General features: G+C 41.9%; 1 protein-coding gene across 8 annotated transcripts in view; it reads left to right on the top strand.

Moving 5' to 3' along the window:
• The window catches only part of LOC125895865 (epidermal growth factor receptor substrate 15-like 1), a 167,520-nt gene that overhangs the window by 96,800 nt on the left and 55,496 nt on the right, over positions 1-15,224 (top strand). For 7 of the 8 annotated variants that reach the window (XR_007450216.1, XR_007450215.1, XR_007450217.1 and 4 more), the window contains exons 15-19: positions 7,951-8,112; positions 8,390-8,587; positions 8,915-9,094; positions 13,103-13,208; positions 13,497-13,547. Coding sequence is in view for 5 of the 8 variants with exons in the window: in XM_049588034.1 (XP_049443991.1) it covers positions 7,951-8,112; positions 8,390-8,587; positions 8,915-9,094; positions 13,103-13,208; positions 13,497-13,547 (697 nt within the window). In the remaining 3 variants the exon portion in view is untranslated. The remainder of the gene's footprint in view (positions 1-7,950; positions 8,113-8,389; positions 8,588-8,914; positions 9,095-13,102; positions 13,209-13,496; positions 13,548-15,224) is intronic. The other variant, XM_049588031.1, reaches the window with a different exon arrangement.

Here is a 15,224-nt window from a genome sequence, read left to right as displayed (position 1 = left end):
TATTAATCTTATTAGCTTGAGTTAGGATGGATTTTTTTGGTCAAAGGTTTCAACTCATAACTGAATACTGAACTGATATTTATGACACAAAAGGTGGCAATCAAAAAAAGGGATGACATCACCGTAATCCCCTCATTCATCCACCTCCGTAGCCTCCGCCTCAGGAGCTTGGGTAGAATAAGAGCAGAGGAGAACATGAGAAAAACTGCAAAAACAGAGCCAATAGTAAGTGAATAGTTTCATAAGTTTTGGTAATATACTTATATAATTTAGTCATTGTGCTCTTTTTTATATGCTCTATGTAATTGCCTTTGTTTGAAATGTGCTACATCAGAGGTTCCTAAACCTTTCAGACCATGTATCACTATGTACCAAACCAAATTTCCAAAGTGCAACTTTCTACTGCAGATATGATTTTTTCATACAATAAAAATAACTGTATCCCCCATGCAGCAGCATCAGCAAGGCTAAACAACAACAAAAATGCTACTTTATTAAAATCAAAGAATAGCCTACATTTATAAAGTGCATTCACAAAAGATAGAGATAATATTGTCATCTCATTGTAATCTAATATAACAAGTTACACCTTCACTAACAACAGTGACGTACAAAACAGTAACATAGGGCATCATCTGATCAGATGGTCTACATTTATAACTACTAAATTCATTGGTTTCCCACACAGCAGTGACTGGTGCCAGCCCGACACAAAATACAGCAGTTAACACACACAACTATTGACCATTTACTTATTATTTATTTATTATTTTAACACAGTCTCAGGTCCGTATGCCTCCAAGAAAATCCCATGCTACCAAAACAGTCTTCCACCTCTTCCTTTTCTAAAACAAAGCCACTTACAATGTCATCACCTGGTAATCTCATGCTAACGTTACAGCTCCACCAATGACAGATATAAAAACAGTGACATAATGTTAATGTTGACTGACTTTTATAACGTTACGTTAGGTCTTCAGTTCAGATTAAACAGATGCACTGCATGTTACAATCATACTTAGCCTACTTTACCTCACTTCTCACACACACACACACACACACACACACACACACACACACACACACAGTCAAGTCTACTGCCAGCTCACACAAAATAAATAAGTTCATACACAACATACCATTTAACGCGGCCGCTGGTCTCCTCTTCTCTCCTTTTTGCCGCCTCTAGATGGTTGTTGTTGATGCTGCTGCGTCTGGTCGTGCCTCCTGATAACGTCTGCACATCATATGACGTCTTCTCTGGCGATGTGTTTACTGACTACCGTAATAACTGGTGTTTGAGTCTGCGCGCATTTTTCCCCCATTCATTGTCAAAATCGGGGACATTTTTGGGGACAGTTTTTACCAGGGACAGGTCATCCAAATCGGGGACTGTCCCTGGAAATCGGGGACATCTGGTCACCGTATGATGACTCCCTGGCACTTTTCTCTGCCCCCAATGAAATTTGATCTCTCGCAGCAGCAGCAGACAGCTGAGCGGAGCAGAGCTGCGGAGTCCTTCTGAAGCCTCTGAGACAAACTAAACAAAACACTTGTAGGCTCCTCCACTTCATTTATAAACAAACATAAACCTTATTAAGTTGTCATAATGCATGTTACAATGCAAGATAAGTTGAATATAGTCCCTTGACGCGCCGCTGATGTGAAAAGCTTTTCTTTTTTTTTTCTCCTCCGGTTTATCCGGTTGACTTGAATTAAACCGGGTGGAGCTCTTAAACCGTACCGAAACAGTGAAACCGGAAATCGGCACAAGCCTAGTGCACTCTGCCAAAGCATATATCACTGGGCAAAGGACTGCCCCCACAAAAATGAACATGCTAAAATAACAGAAGATGAAAGACAGAGGTAGAAGAGTGCAACATTACTTTGTTGTCTCGAGACACATTGTCTGACACAGAGATTTTCATGGTGGAGTCTTTGGGATCTGCTGTGATTGACACAGCTTGCACTAGAACAGTGTGTGGTGATAAATGGCTTGAACATTATGTCAGTCAACTAACACAGGATGAGTTACTGAAAATGAAGGACATAAAAAGTGCAAGACCATTCAAGTTTGGCGATGGGAGAATTGTCCATTCCACAAAGAAAGTGAAAATCCCAGCTGTGATAGCACAGACTAGATGTCAAATTGAGACAGAAGTTGTCCCAGCTGATATCCCTTTTACTTTTAAGCAAAACTTCACTGAAAAGAGCAGGTGCAGTTTTGGACATTGAGAATGACAAAGCCATAATGTTCAAGCAACCTGTGAAACTTGAACTGACATCGTCAGGACATGTGTGAACTTGAGGGATGAGAGTACCCCAGATTGAGGTGACATCCAAAATGAAGATGACATTCTCAGAAAGCATGAAAAAACAGGAAAAACAAAAAATTCTATTGTAACTGCACAAGCAGTTTGGACATGCCTCAGTTGACAGACTGCAAAAACTACTGACCTGCTCAGGTAATACTGATGAGGAGTGCACCACAATCTTGAAGGATATTGTAAAGAACTGTGAGACATGCATCAGATACAGTAAACCAAAGCAAAAGCCAGCAGTATGTTTATCCATGGCCTCAACTTACAATGAAACTGTAGCTATGGACTTACATGAGCTAGAGCCAGGAATGTGGTATCTTCACGCCATTGACCACTTCACACGCTTCAGTGTGGGGAGCATTATTACCACCAAGAAACCCAGGGAGTTAGTGAAGCACTTTATTCACTGTTGGATAAGTGTTCATGGTCCTCCACGCAGACTGTTCACTGACAATGGGGGTGAATACAACAATGATGAAATGAGGGACATGGCTGAAAACTTTAATATTGAAGTGAAAACGACTGCAGCTTATAGTCCATGGAGTAACGGTCTCTTAGAAAGGCATAATCAAACCCTCACTAAAATCCTGTTAAAATTAAAGAGAGACAACGGATGTGACTGGAAGACAGCCCTAGACTGGGCCCTGATGGCAAAAAACTCTATGCACAATGTGCATGGCTATAGTCCCTACCAGCTAGTGTTCAGGCAGAACCTAAATCTGCCGTCAGTTCTCACTGATAAGCCGCCAACTCTAGTAGGGACTAGCATGGCTACTTGGATAGCCCAGCACATCTCAGCATTACATGCTACAAGGAGAGCATTCACAGAAGCAGAATGCTGTGAGAGGATCCGAAGAGCCCTTCGTAAACAACTGCGACCCACTGATGACCGATATGAAACAGGGGATAAGGTTTACTACAAACAAGTGGATTCTACACAGTGGAAAGGTCCAGGTGTGGTCATCGGCCAAGATGGTGTGGTTATATTTGTTAGCCACGGGGGCACTTATGTTCGTGTACATCAATCTAGACTTTGAAAGGTTGATGGCTCGCAAGGTATGCCGAGAGAAAGAGACAGTCAGTTGATGGAAACTGAAAATGCCACATTACCAGATACCGGACTCAATGAAAATTACACTGAAAATGAAAGTGAGGAAGAGGCACCCTCAAATGATGAAGATGGTGAGGATAACAATGAGCCCCCTCACACATCAACACACCGAAGAGAGGATGATCATGAGCAATCTGATGCATCACAAACACACTCAAATACTACTTGTGAAGGACTTAAGCTGAAAATTGGACAAGTAGTGACATACACAGACAGTGGAAGTGGCCAAGCACACACTGGAAAAATCCTCAGCCACACAGGAAAGGCCACTGGAACATACAAAAACTGGTACAGTTTACAGTACACAGAGCCTGAGGAAATTGCTGGCACAACTGGATCAGTGGACCTAGGACAAGTAGAAAATCTTCAAATGGTTCCATCTGAGCATGCTGAATTATGTGCAGACTGCCATAAAGAGGACGTACTGATTGTTAATGATGATGCCTTCATGCCTGCCAAACACGCTGAACTCAGCAACTGGAAACAGAACAATGTCTTTGAAGGGGTGAAAGACAAAGGTCAGAAATGCATCTCTACAAGGTGGGTGTGTACACTCAAGGAGACACAAGATGGTGTTGTACCTAAAGCCAGACTAGCTGCAAGAGGCTTTGAGGAAATGAACACTGAGGAGCTCCCAAAAGACTCACCTACGTGTGCCTCAGAGGCTCTAAAAATGATCATGGCTGTTATATGTCAAAAGAAATGGCAGCTGAACTCCATGGACATTAAAGCTTTTTGCAAGGTAAAGCGTTAACCCGAAATGTCTACATTCGGCCTCCCCGAGAAGCTCAGAGCAAAGGAACTGTGTGGAAGTTGAAAAAGTGTGTTTATGGCCTGGCAGACGCTTCTCTGTATTGGTACAACAGGGTGAAAGACATTATGCAGCAGTTGGGAGGTACTGTGTCAAAAGTTGACCCAGCAGTGTTCTACTGGTTGGATGACTCCTGCAATGTGATGGGAGTCCTTGCTTGTCATGTGGATGACTTTATTTGGGGAGGTTCAGAAACATTCTCCACGACAGTCATCCCTCAATTGAAAGCTGCTTTTCAAATTGGACAGCTTCAGCTACATTGGAATGGAGGTTCTCTCTGTGGAGGATGAAATACAGGTGCAACAATGGATGTACATAAAAAATCTCCAACCCATTCCTGTGGACCCCACCAGAGCCACACAGCAAGAGGCCCCCCTAACAATCACTGAATATGATATGCTTAAGTCGAAGATTGGCCAAATATTGCCTGTTGTCATGGACGTCGGAACTATTTTCTGAGAGGGGGGTGCAGGATTTTTGTTGGGAGGGGCGGGGGAAGCATGCACACTTATCAGTGATTCAGGATTTGATTTGAAGTTATTTTATAATAACATGCAGTTATAAGAGAACTAGAATGGATGAACACGGCATCTTTATTGTTAAGAAAATTAAACTTTGATAACTAAATCAAGCCATTTAAGGAGCATAACATTATTTGTAACCTTGAATGAAAAAAAGAAAAGTCTGCACTCCTGACTCAGGGCTTTCATGCATTTCCAAAAGTGGACCTTCTCTCAGTTGACCTACTGATGAAGATTTTAAGCAGGGTTGAGACATCGCTTTCATCCATAAGGTCACTGTGAGCGTTCATAATGGCCAAATGTGTTAGTCTCTCCTGCGTCATGGTGTTGCGCAGCGCAGCCAGGTTTTCAGCCTGCGCAAGGCTGAGAAAGAGCGCTCCGATGCCGTGACAGATATGGGCAGGGCCAGACAGAGCTTAATGAGCTTCTCCACCAGCATGGAGCGGGTTTGGGGCTGCAAGGTTTGCAGGATGGACACAACATCCTGGATGCCAAGGCTACTGTATGTAGTCAGGCAGGCTGCATATCACATCAAAAGCATAGATCTATGCATTAATGATATGAAAGAGATAAATGTAAGTCAGACAAATTGAGTTTAAATTCAGATTCTTTTTTTTTTTTAAAGCGTAATGCAGTGGATAGGGAGGCTGGGGTGTGGGGGTGCGGATGGGAGGGGGTGCGGCCGCACCCCTAGTTCCAACGTCTATGCCTACTGTGTGTGTAACAGACAACCACTCTCTTTTTGATGCTGTCAAATCCACCAAATCAGTCACAGAGAAAAGACTCCGACTCGAGATCAGCAGTATCAAGGAGCTCATAAACTCTGGGACTATTCAGCAGATATTGTGGTCAGCAACTAAGGAGCAGCTCGCTGACTGCTTGACCAAGAAGGGGACGTCTGCACTTGTTCTCTTGAGAGCTCTCAGTGAAGGTGTATGGCAGCTTAAAAGCTAAATGGACTAAACAACAAAGACTTTTTTTACTGTTCAACTGTAGTTATTAAAGCAGAAACTTTAAACCTGGCTATCTGTTAAGGCCACTAAGAAGAAAAAGAAATGTTTTCTTTGCACTATTTTTCTTTAAAGAGAAAAGGGGAGTTTGTTATGTGCTATGTTTCCCACTGCGCATGTGCGAATTACATGTATGTTCTGAGTGAGGAAGTGCGGGGGCTGTCATTGTTATTGTCATGCTGAAGTTTGAGTAAAGTTTTGAAACGTACAGTTGTCATCGTAGTTATTGAGCTAACAACAGCTGATAGCAGGAATAGCGAGCAGCTAGTCGGAAGAGGGAAATGCAAACCTGACAGACACTGTGAAGATGAGCATCTGGGGAGACAAGGAATTGCGCGCCCTCCTTGCCCTCGCAAAATTAACCGTCAGATGACAGAAACGGTGAAGAACGGGCTGACTTATGAGAGAATTGCCGAAGGACTGACCAGCTGCAGCTTCTCTCCCACGTTACTGTTTATGTCACACGCTGAGCTACACATTTTACTTACTCACGCCCCCCATTGCCCCGAAAAAGGTGCATTTTGTATAAACAAAAGTAGGTAGGCAGCATTTTGCCGCACTCCCTGATTTTGTTTTTATGCTGCCAATGCTGAAAAAAGACTGATTGGGCTTTCCTGCAAATTTGCACACCTCCTATCTGGGCTTGACCCTCTCTGTGGTAGGTCCAAAAGCTGGGTCTCTACTCACCGTCTGCAGAAGATCAGAGACTTATCTAGCAGATGAATTGTTGGCACCTATTTTAGCGACAAAGTTTGTTGGCACTATTGAAAAAGATTTCCCTCCGTCACAGTCACTGATCAGTATTTGCTTACATGTGCTGGGCTGACTCTGTTGTTTTTAAAGTCATTAATAACCCACAGAAACATTATGTGCAATGGTCAGAGGTGGGACCAAGTCACAAGTCAGAAATCTTTGCACTCATGTCCTGAGTCAAGTCCTGAGTCAAGATAGGCAAGTCCTGAGTCAAGTTCCAAGTCAAGGCTAACAAGTCCCAAGTCGAGTCTCAAGTCCTAAACTATGCATTTTGAGTCCTCAACAAGTCATTATGCGCTCTTCACCAAATGTAATGCTTTTTTAGCAAAAGAGTAATAAAATAAATGTATGAATATCATGGATGCTTTTAAAAATTAGTGTTTATTTGTTAAAACAAGTTTGTTAAAACAAGTGTGATGGAACCTAATCTTAAAAAAGAAATGCTGAAATTGCACTTTCATAGCATATGGCACTGTTTACCACAACAGAATGAATTTTGTATATTTCTGTCCTGTATTTTGTGAACTCAAGTTAGATCGGAAAATAACTTTCTCTTCCCAAATTTGTAAGACATTTTCTGTAAGACTATTCTTTATTCTTCTTATGTTGTTGCATGTTTTAAGTTTTATATCTAAATAAAAACAAGATAAATGTTAACATACATAGATTTAGGACAGTGTTTCCCCTAGGACTTTTCCAGCAGAGGTGCTGAAGTGCATACGTGTTGTTTTGCCCCCCCTTGAAAGATATTTCGTGCGTTAGCTGACATGGTAAGGGCTTTAGAGGGTGGGACCACATATGTGAACACATTTATACATGTCAAATTATGTATGATAAAATGCTACCCATACCCCATGTGCTTTTGCCAAGTCTGGCCAACAAAAATGAAAGCAAGTGATGCTTGCGACGAATAGACAAGCTTAGTGAAGCTCTGTAATCAGGCCCGTGTGCTACCGGGGATGGACAGCCTGGAAACTGGGCAGTTTGCTGGTGGATTAAAGGAGTGGAGGATGAAGTTGTTAGAGGGTAAAAGTACAAATGACAGAGTTTTTTTGGCTTGTTGCAGCCTCTACAGAAGCTTTCAGTGCAATATGTGTGTGACGAGTGAGGAGAGAGAGGCAGAACTTGGGACAGGCAGGTGAGCAATGTCAGGTCAGCAGTAAACCATGACTGTAAAAATGTTCAGTGTGAGCTACAGTTTCCCAAACCACCAGACAGTGAAGAAATTGTGTCATATGACTGGCTCTTGACTATAGCAGCAGTGCAGCATTTCCCTGACATCGTTATATACCAGTTTGGATCGCCCAACCCTATATCTGACCACTTGTTGCTTTGTTTTTTTCTTATTTTATGTGATGGACACCAATATTTGGCACATGATACTTACTGACACTCTTAACTTGTTTTAATTTCTGTTCCTCAGGAGATGCAGAATGACTTGGACAGAGAGACAGCCAGCCTGCAAGACCTGGAGGCACAGAAACAAGATGCCCAGGACCGCCTGGAGGAAATGGACCAGCAGAAACACAAACTAGAGGACATGCTGAACGAAGTCAGGATGAAGTGCCAAGAAGAGTCTCAGATGGTGAGGGAGAGAGGAAGAACTGGGGGATGTGGGAGAAAGTGAAAACATGGCAGAAGTTTCCACCCCTGTGATGCATTGCAAATTGGGGTTTGTTTTACAGTTCAGCTAAATGTTACAGTTACTAAGAGGCAACTTAGATGGTGCCAAAGGGAAGAAAGCAAAGTGTCTTTAATGATGTAGTGGCAGCTTATGGCTTTAATAAATTGTCAGATACAGAGATGATTTCAAAGGCCATTGTCACTGGGCAGGTGTTAATTTCATTCTGTTCTGCCTCCAGATCTCAACCCTCCAGAGTCAGATCCACTCTCAGGAGTCTGATTTGCAGAGCCAGGAGGAGGAGCTGAGCCGGGCAAAGGCCGACCTTGGCCGGCTGCAGCAGGAGGAGAACCAGCTGGAGCAGAGCCTTGCTGCTGGCAAGGTCCAACTTGAGACTATCATCAAGTCTCTGAAGGCCACACAGGATGAGATCAACCAGGTAGGACACAGGGATTTATTCAGTATTTGTGTGTGTGTGTTTCTGAAAAGTGTCAACAGAGGGCATCATTGCACTGTGTAATCTACTTCTCTGTTAGCACTGAAGTCGGTATTTGTGTGTTTACCTGCATTCAACTCTAGCAGGTGTTCAGAAATAAGATATCCTAATCAGACATAACTGAAGAGCTGTCTCAAGCAAGAAGAACATGCACCAATGTATCCATTTATCCCACTGTTATTGAACTCTGTGTGTGTGTGTGTGTGTGTGTGTGTGTGTGTGTGTGTGTGTGTGTGTGTGTGTGTGTGTCTCTCTCTCTCTCTCCTGCAGGCTCGTAGTAAGTTGTCCCAGATTCAGGACAGCCAACAGGAAGTGTCCAAAAGCATTGAGCAGTACAACAGCACCTTGAACGGAACCCATGGAGGCAGTATGACCAACCTTGCTGATATGAGTGAGGGCTTCAGTGACAGAGAGAACGGTGGATTCCCAGCCATGGTGAGAGCAGCACAGGTAAGGATCTCTATAAGAACTTTGCTTTTACCTCCCAATGTGGCTGATAACACATTCCAATTCTAGACTAAAGGGCCTCTAACTGATGTTATCAACAGCCTAGAATGCATTTGAATTAAGGGACCACAGGCTACATTAGCAACCCTACATGATATTGTTTAAACATGGGGATAACGGCACACATATTCAGTCTCTCCATGGAAACGTTCATAGTGTTGCACTCACTTGTACACGTGAAAAGTGGGTCCGTTCCATTTTAGAGTGCTGCATAAAAGGTAACGCTGAGGGCCAGGAAAGCTGTTTTAATGGAATGTATTCTGTCAGCCAGCGGCATCAACTACGTAATTGTCAGCTGACAGCAAACAACAATGACGGTCTACGGGGCAAAAGCCATAATAGCTTTCCTAATTGACAAATAATTGCCTGCATTAACAGTAATGATTTTAATATGATTTTACTTAAGCCTAAATCATCAGTTCTCAGTCTTATCAATCTGATTTTATTTTGTATGTACGAGCCACATGGTTGTGGCTAAATATTGGCCGCTCTTGCTGCTCAAAGTTAGTGGAGGATCTGGCGCATCTGCTGGCTATGATACCCATCAAATGGTGCACATACTCCACCTGTTAGGCACACCACAGGCATACGCTGGTGTAGTAATGGTACAGACCCATTGTGAAATATTTGTGTCAAGAATGCAAACCCAAGCTCTCACCTTGCTTTTCATTGTGTGAAGTATGTTGGGCTTGGGCTGTATTAATTTCTTCATACCATCATACCTTTCTGACATTTCACTGGTGTAGATGGTATGTGGCAGTGTTTACTGAGCTGCTGGTAATAGAAGTCATTGAACAACTCATGACATTGTCTATGGCAAGGCGATACATGAAAATCAGCAGCAGTTCAATAAAGCATACTGGCATCTTAATATTATTTTTGATACAAGAAACAGTCCTTTAAAATATTTCAGCCAACAGTATTAGTTTATTTAGAATTCTTAAAGATTGCAGAAAAAAAGTTTTTAATTCCAGGCTTTTTAGAATCCTACTCCTCCTCCTCTTTGCCCGGGCCTATTATCATCTAGACAAGAGATTAGCAGCAGTCTGCAAACTGCAGCATGCCAAATTCTTAGCTGTCATTTCTGTTATTTGACCTGTCTTTTGCTAAATCCTTGGTTATTATTTTTCTCCCTGACTCTCCAATGTGTTCTCTGGAGACTGCACTCATCTAATCCTACAATTTAGCTCTGCTTCCATTCACTTTACTCATAATAACATAATTACCTTGGCTCAGGCCCTCTTACACCTGGCAAACAGTTCATGGGATCAATGGTGGGATCATACTCAGGGTTTCCTATGAAGCAGAGGGCAGATCTTCTAATGAGCCATAACAAGATAGAGCCCAGCACAGAGTGAGGATGAGTCAGGATGCCACATGACGAAACGTCTTTATGTACTTACACACACACACACACACACACACACACACACACACACACGTATATACACATATACATACACACTGTTGCAAGTTGCAGTTCCATATTGGGCGTCCTTGTCACAAGGCTTTAAATCAGACTAACAGAATGCATACAGAGCAAGGCAAACTGCAAAAAAAAAAGTACTCCTGTGTTTTGAAAGCGAAATTCAATCTTGAGGGAAGTGGATTGGTATGTATGTGTGCCCTTATGTGGTGTAATTAGGGCAGGCTTTGCTCTCCCTAGACATTCTTTTAAAAAGCTCTCTTAAGGTTCAGTGCCACACTTTTGGCTAAGTGAAAAACTATTAAAGGATAGTTCATTGCAACTTGGGTCAACTGGTAGTATTGTCCATCTTTTGATGCCTCCATGCCGGCAAAAGTCGTGGCTGGAGGCATTATCTTTCTGGGTTGATTGCATGTATGTCTGCCCGCCTGTCCCATTCTCATGAATGCGATATCTCACTTGCTGTGCTTTGAACAGCTGAACTGATGGCTCTTGGCATTTCTCTTGCTCTACCAGTTGCAGTGGCTTAGACATACACTCAACATGTCAAAAGCCAAACAGTCATTGTTAATGTACTGTAAAAAGAAAGACGAATGCAGTTGTGAATGTAGCAAACCACAACTCTGCCTACTCCATCCTACAATGACTGCAAACTTACTTTTAAACTCAATTTTAAATCATTCTAAATAATCTTTTTATCTTTGCACCTCTTATCTGCTCTTCTGATATTTTTAATCGTGATTTGTTTTGTAAACTTGTAAATAATTTTGTGATTAATTTAAACTTTTATATCTTTTCTCTTTACTCTTTTATTGTAAATCTGCATCCTTTATTATGTTTTATATTTCATTGCTCTGTAAAGCACTTTGAATTGCCCTGGTATATGAAATGTGCGATACAAATAAAGCTGCCTTGCATTGCCTGCCTAATTGTATATTGTTAGTTTGCATGGATGTGCAATAAGATGCAAATAATTAGTGCTGTCAAGAGATTAAAAAAATGAAGAGATTAATTAATTATGATCTGTAATTAATTGATCTAATTAATCTCTTTTTTAATCTCATCTCAAAATTGCTGAGAAAAGCCCTCAACTTGAGGTATTTTCATTTAAATTCATTACATTATTGTGGCAGATGATCAAAAGATTGATATATATTACAAAAAGTGGTTTTATAAAGTCATATTTATTGTTTTCAACAATAACACACTTGAACACAGATGCAGTACACCTAGCCATTACATTCTATTGTTTTTGAGATTAGTCCCAATATAGAGGGCTGCAACCTTCAGTCTCGACCACCAGGGGAGTGCTTGACTGTCATGACATGTCAGCTTCATTAATAGCGTAGCTGCAAATTAATGCTACAATAGATGTAAAAACACACAGAAACAATACATCTGTAATCAGTTCCCCATTTTTATTTTAACAATTTTCTAAATTATTTTCCTCTTTTCCAATTTCTCGTTTTATTTCATGGAAGTAATCAATGTAAGTGCACTTGTCCTTTAAACTTAATAAAAAATAAAAGCTAACAAAATAAAAGACACCTGGTACATTTGTTACAGCTGTATCAGTTTATAGAACAGTTTTGAACAGTTAGAACAAGAGGCTGCACTGCAACGTGCAAATCACTCCTTCTCGTGGCTGCCTGCGCTTTCCCTGTCCTCGTGGCTGCAACTTGCGCTGTCTTCTCTTCTTCAAACTACAACACCCGTAATTCATGTAGGAACTGCTGCAGCCAGTGTGCAGCTGGTGGGAGCTGCATGACGACTCAATCACTATGATCAGTTTTTAATGTTTTATCAGGCAATAACTACTCCAGACTCTGCTCTAGTGCAATTTTCGGGACAATCAGGGCAGGATTCAGGATTCAGGACAACTGCTTGGATTTTGGGACTGTCCCGAATTTTTCACCGAATTTTTCGGGACAGTTCCGAAATCCAAGCAGTTGTCCTGAATCGTGAATCCTGCCCTGATTGTCCTGAAAATTACACGGAGGTTGCCAGGGAGGCCAGATACTTGCGTGCTAGGGCAGACAGCTTTTCATAGGCTCCTCAGTGAGCAGACCACCACTGCAGGGGACAGTCATCAATGCTGATGCTGGGCTCTGCTCTGTAGTGCTGCAGCTCTCCCACAGCTCAAGCACAAAGAAGCCCAATCTACGCCTACAGACGGATTTTATAAAAGGCAACTCTGTGGCATACAGAAACAGTAAAGTTAGAGATTAAAAATGAGATTAACGCGATCAAAAAACATAGCGCGTTAAATATGGCTGTAATTAATTATTCGCAATTAACGCAATAATTTGACACCCCTACAAATAATCACTAAATGGAGATGCAAACTGCAACTTCTCGTATGCTTGTTTGATAAAGCACATGTTTGAGGCAGAGTGCCTGAAAACAGACTGAAGTAGAGAATCTGGCGCTTTGTGTATGCAATGTTATCAGTACTGTCATGTATTGCATATGTGTGCGTATTTGCTAAGACTGTTTATCTCCCTCTGTCTCTTTCTTTACCACAGGAGGATCCATTCAAAGTGAAGCCGTCTGTGTTCAACAGTCAGCCTCAGGAGCTTCACACTGACCCCTTCCACTCTGAAGACCCCTTCAAAACAGACCCGTTCAAAGGTTACTATTCCCCTCTGTTTATCAGTGTTCCTTGGGGTATTTAGCTTCTCTTCCCCGACTCTATTATCCATGTATTCTGCTCTTCTTCTTCCTCATCCCCTCTTTTTTTCACATGTTATGCCTCTCCTCTCATCTCTTAGCTGACTGTTTACTGCTCTGTTTCTCTTTAGTTTTCTGTCCTCTAGACAGCTCATATTGTTTTTAACATTAGTTGCTCTCTGACTGTCTTCTTTGTCTTCCTCTTTTTTCCTCCTGCTCCTCCCCCTCTGCTGGATTCCTCTCCTTTAGGTGACCCTTTCCTAAATGACCCTTTTGCAAAGCAGCCATCAGCAACCACAGGTATTTACTTAGAAAAACAAGCTCAGTTTTGTTGCCTCAAGATGCAATCATGCAATCAGAACTTGGTGGTCCAAGGTCAAGGTCACCATGACCTCACAAAACACATTTTTGGCCATAACTAAGGAATTCATGTGCTAATTATGACGCAATTTTTACACTTATGCAGGGGTTAAAGTTCTCAGGCACAGCGCCGGATTTCCCGCGTGGCAAAGTTTATGTCCGGCACGGGCAGAAGTGCTCTGCAGTGCGAGCATTTCACTTGCATTTGCCCCTAAAAATATATATATGTGCGAACTGGGAAAATGATTTAGGCGCACAGTGTGCCTACTGTTTGCCATAATTAGCATCGGACGTTTTTTCATCGATAACCAATCAAATAAATGTATTTTAAAACTCGCTCCTTTGGCTCTGATACAACTGTCTCCCTCCCTGCCTGCAGTCCCCACTGCACTGGGCTTTGTAACAATGTTCCACCTACAGCCCCCTCTGATTGGTTACACGGCACAAGTGATAGCCAGTCAACACTGACGCCTGTGCATGCTTTCACATCGTGTCACATTGACACACAGAGCACAGATGGAGCGGGAGAGGCTCTGGTAAGCCAGTGGTAATTTTTGAAGGTAAGGTAACAGAAACCAGACAGAACGAAAGTTGCAATAAAAATCCTCTATGCTGAAGTTTTAAAGTCACCACCACAACATTATATGATCCATTTCAATGATGACATGCTCACCCAGAGGCAAAATTTCGACATAACTGCCTGTTTAATTCACATCAAGCGAGATACAATTTTGCAAACAGCCTCAATGATTTAGCTTCTAAAAATAAATAGCACCAAGGCAAAAAAGAGATGTAGGAGCTATAAGTCAAAAAGTCTTAGTCTCGCCACCAGACAATCAGAGATCTCCGCCTTCTGATAGTCTGGGGACACTCCTTTCTAAAGTGTGTTTAACACACCGGCGAAAACGACCGGCAACAAAGCAACGCCTCTTGCATTGCAACAAGGACACGACTTCTCGGAAATGTGCGCTCCCCCTTTTCTCGTCCGCAAGGAAACAAACACACAGAGAGCTTGAAAATGGATGCTGGGAGATTTAACTCCGTTTTATCAAATGTGTGCTCATCCGTGAAGAAAATATTTTTTCCAGCGGATGTCTTAGTTACAACATTATTGAGCTAACTGAAGTAGTTTCATGTCGTATCCGACAACGGGAGGCTTTTAACAGATGACGTCCTGATGTTAGCTTTACTGCTAGTGTTAGCTGTCCCTGTCAGCTGCAGCCACTGATGCTTTCTAGACATCGTGATTTCCCAAAACTGAATAAATACCACACATAGCAAGACAAAACTGCTTTGCTAGCTCAATCAATGGGACTATGTTTACAAGCACAAGAGTTCAGCGAGCCACCGAAGGACCACCCTGCAGATTTACTATTGGTTCTGCAATGTAGGGAGTTTTTTCAAACTCTGAAATTGTATCCGCCCATCTAAACACAAAATCAGAGAGAAAGTCATCAGTCTTTAGTTAAGCCAAGCGTCTAAAGACTGACTTGTGAGTCTAAAAAGTCTGGTAACCACTGAAAGTTTAATCTTTATTTATAAAATCATTATGCTATTAAAGCTTAATCTGAAAAGTAACTACTAAAGCTATAATCTTTTTGTTCATTTTGATAATAA

The sequence above is a fragment of the Epinephelus fuscoguttatus genome, linkage group LG10 (genome assembly GCF_011397635.1).
Source record: "Epinephelus fuscoguttatus linkage group LG10, E.fuscoguttatus.final_Chr_v1".
NCBI classification, from domain to species: domain Eukaryota; kingdom Metazoa; phylum Chordata; class Actinopteri; order Perciformes; family Serranidae; genus Epinephelus; species Epinephelus fuscoguttatus.
This window is presented reverse-complemented; position numbering and strand designations above follow the sequence as displayed.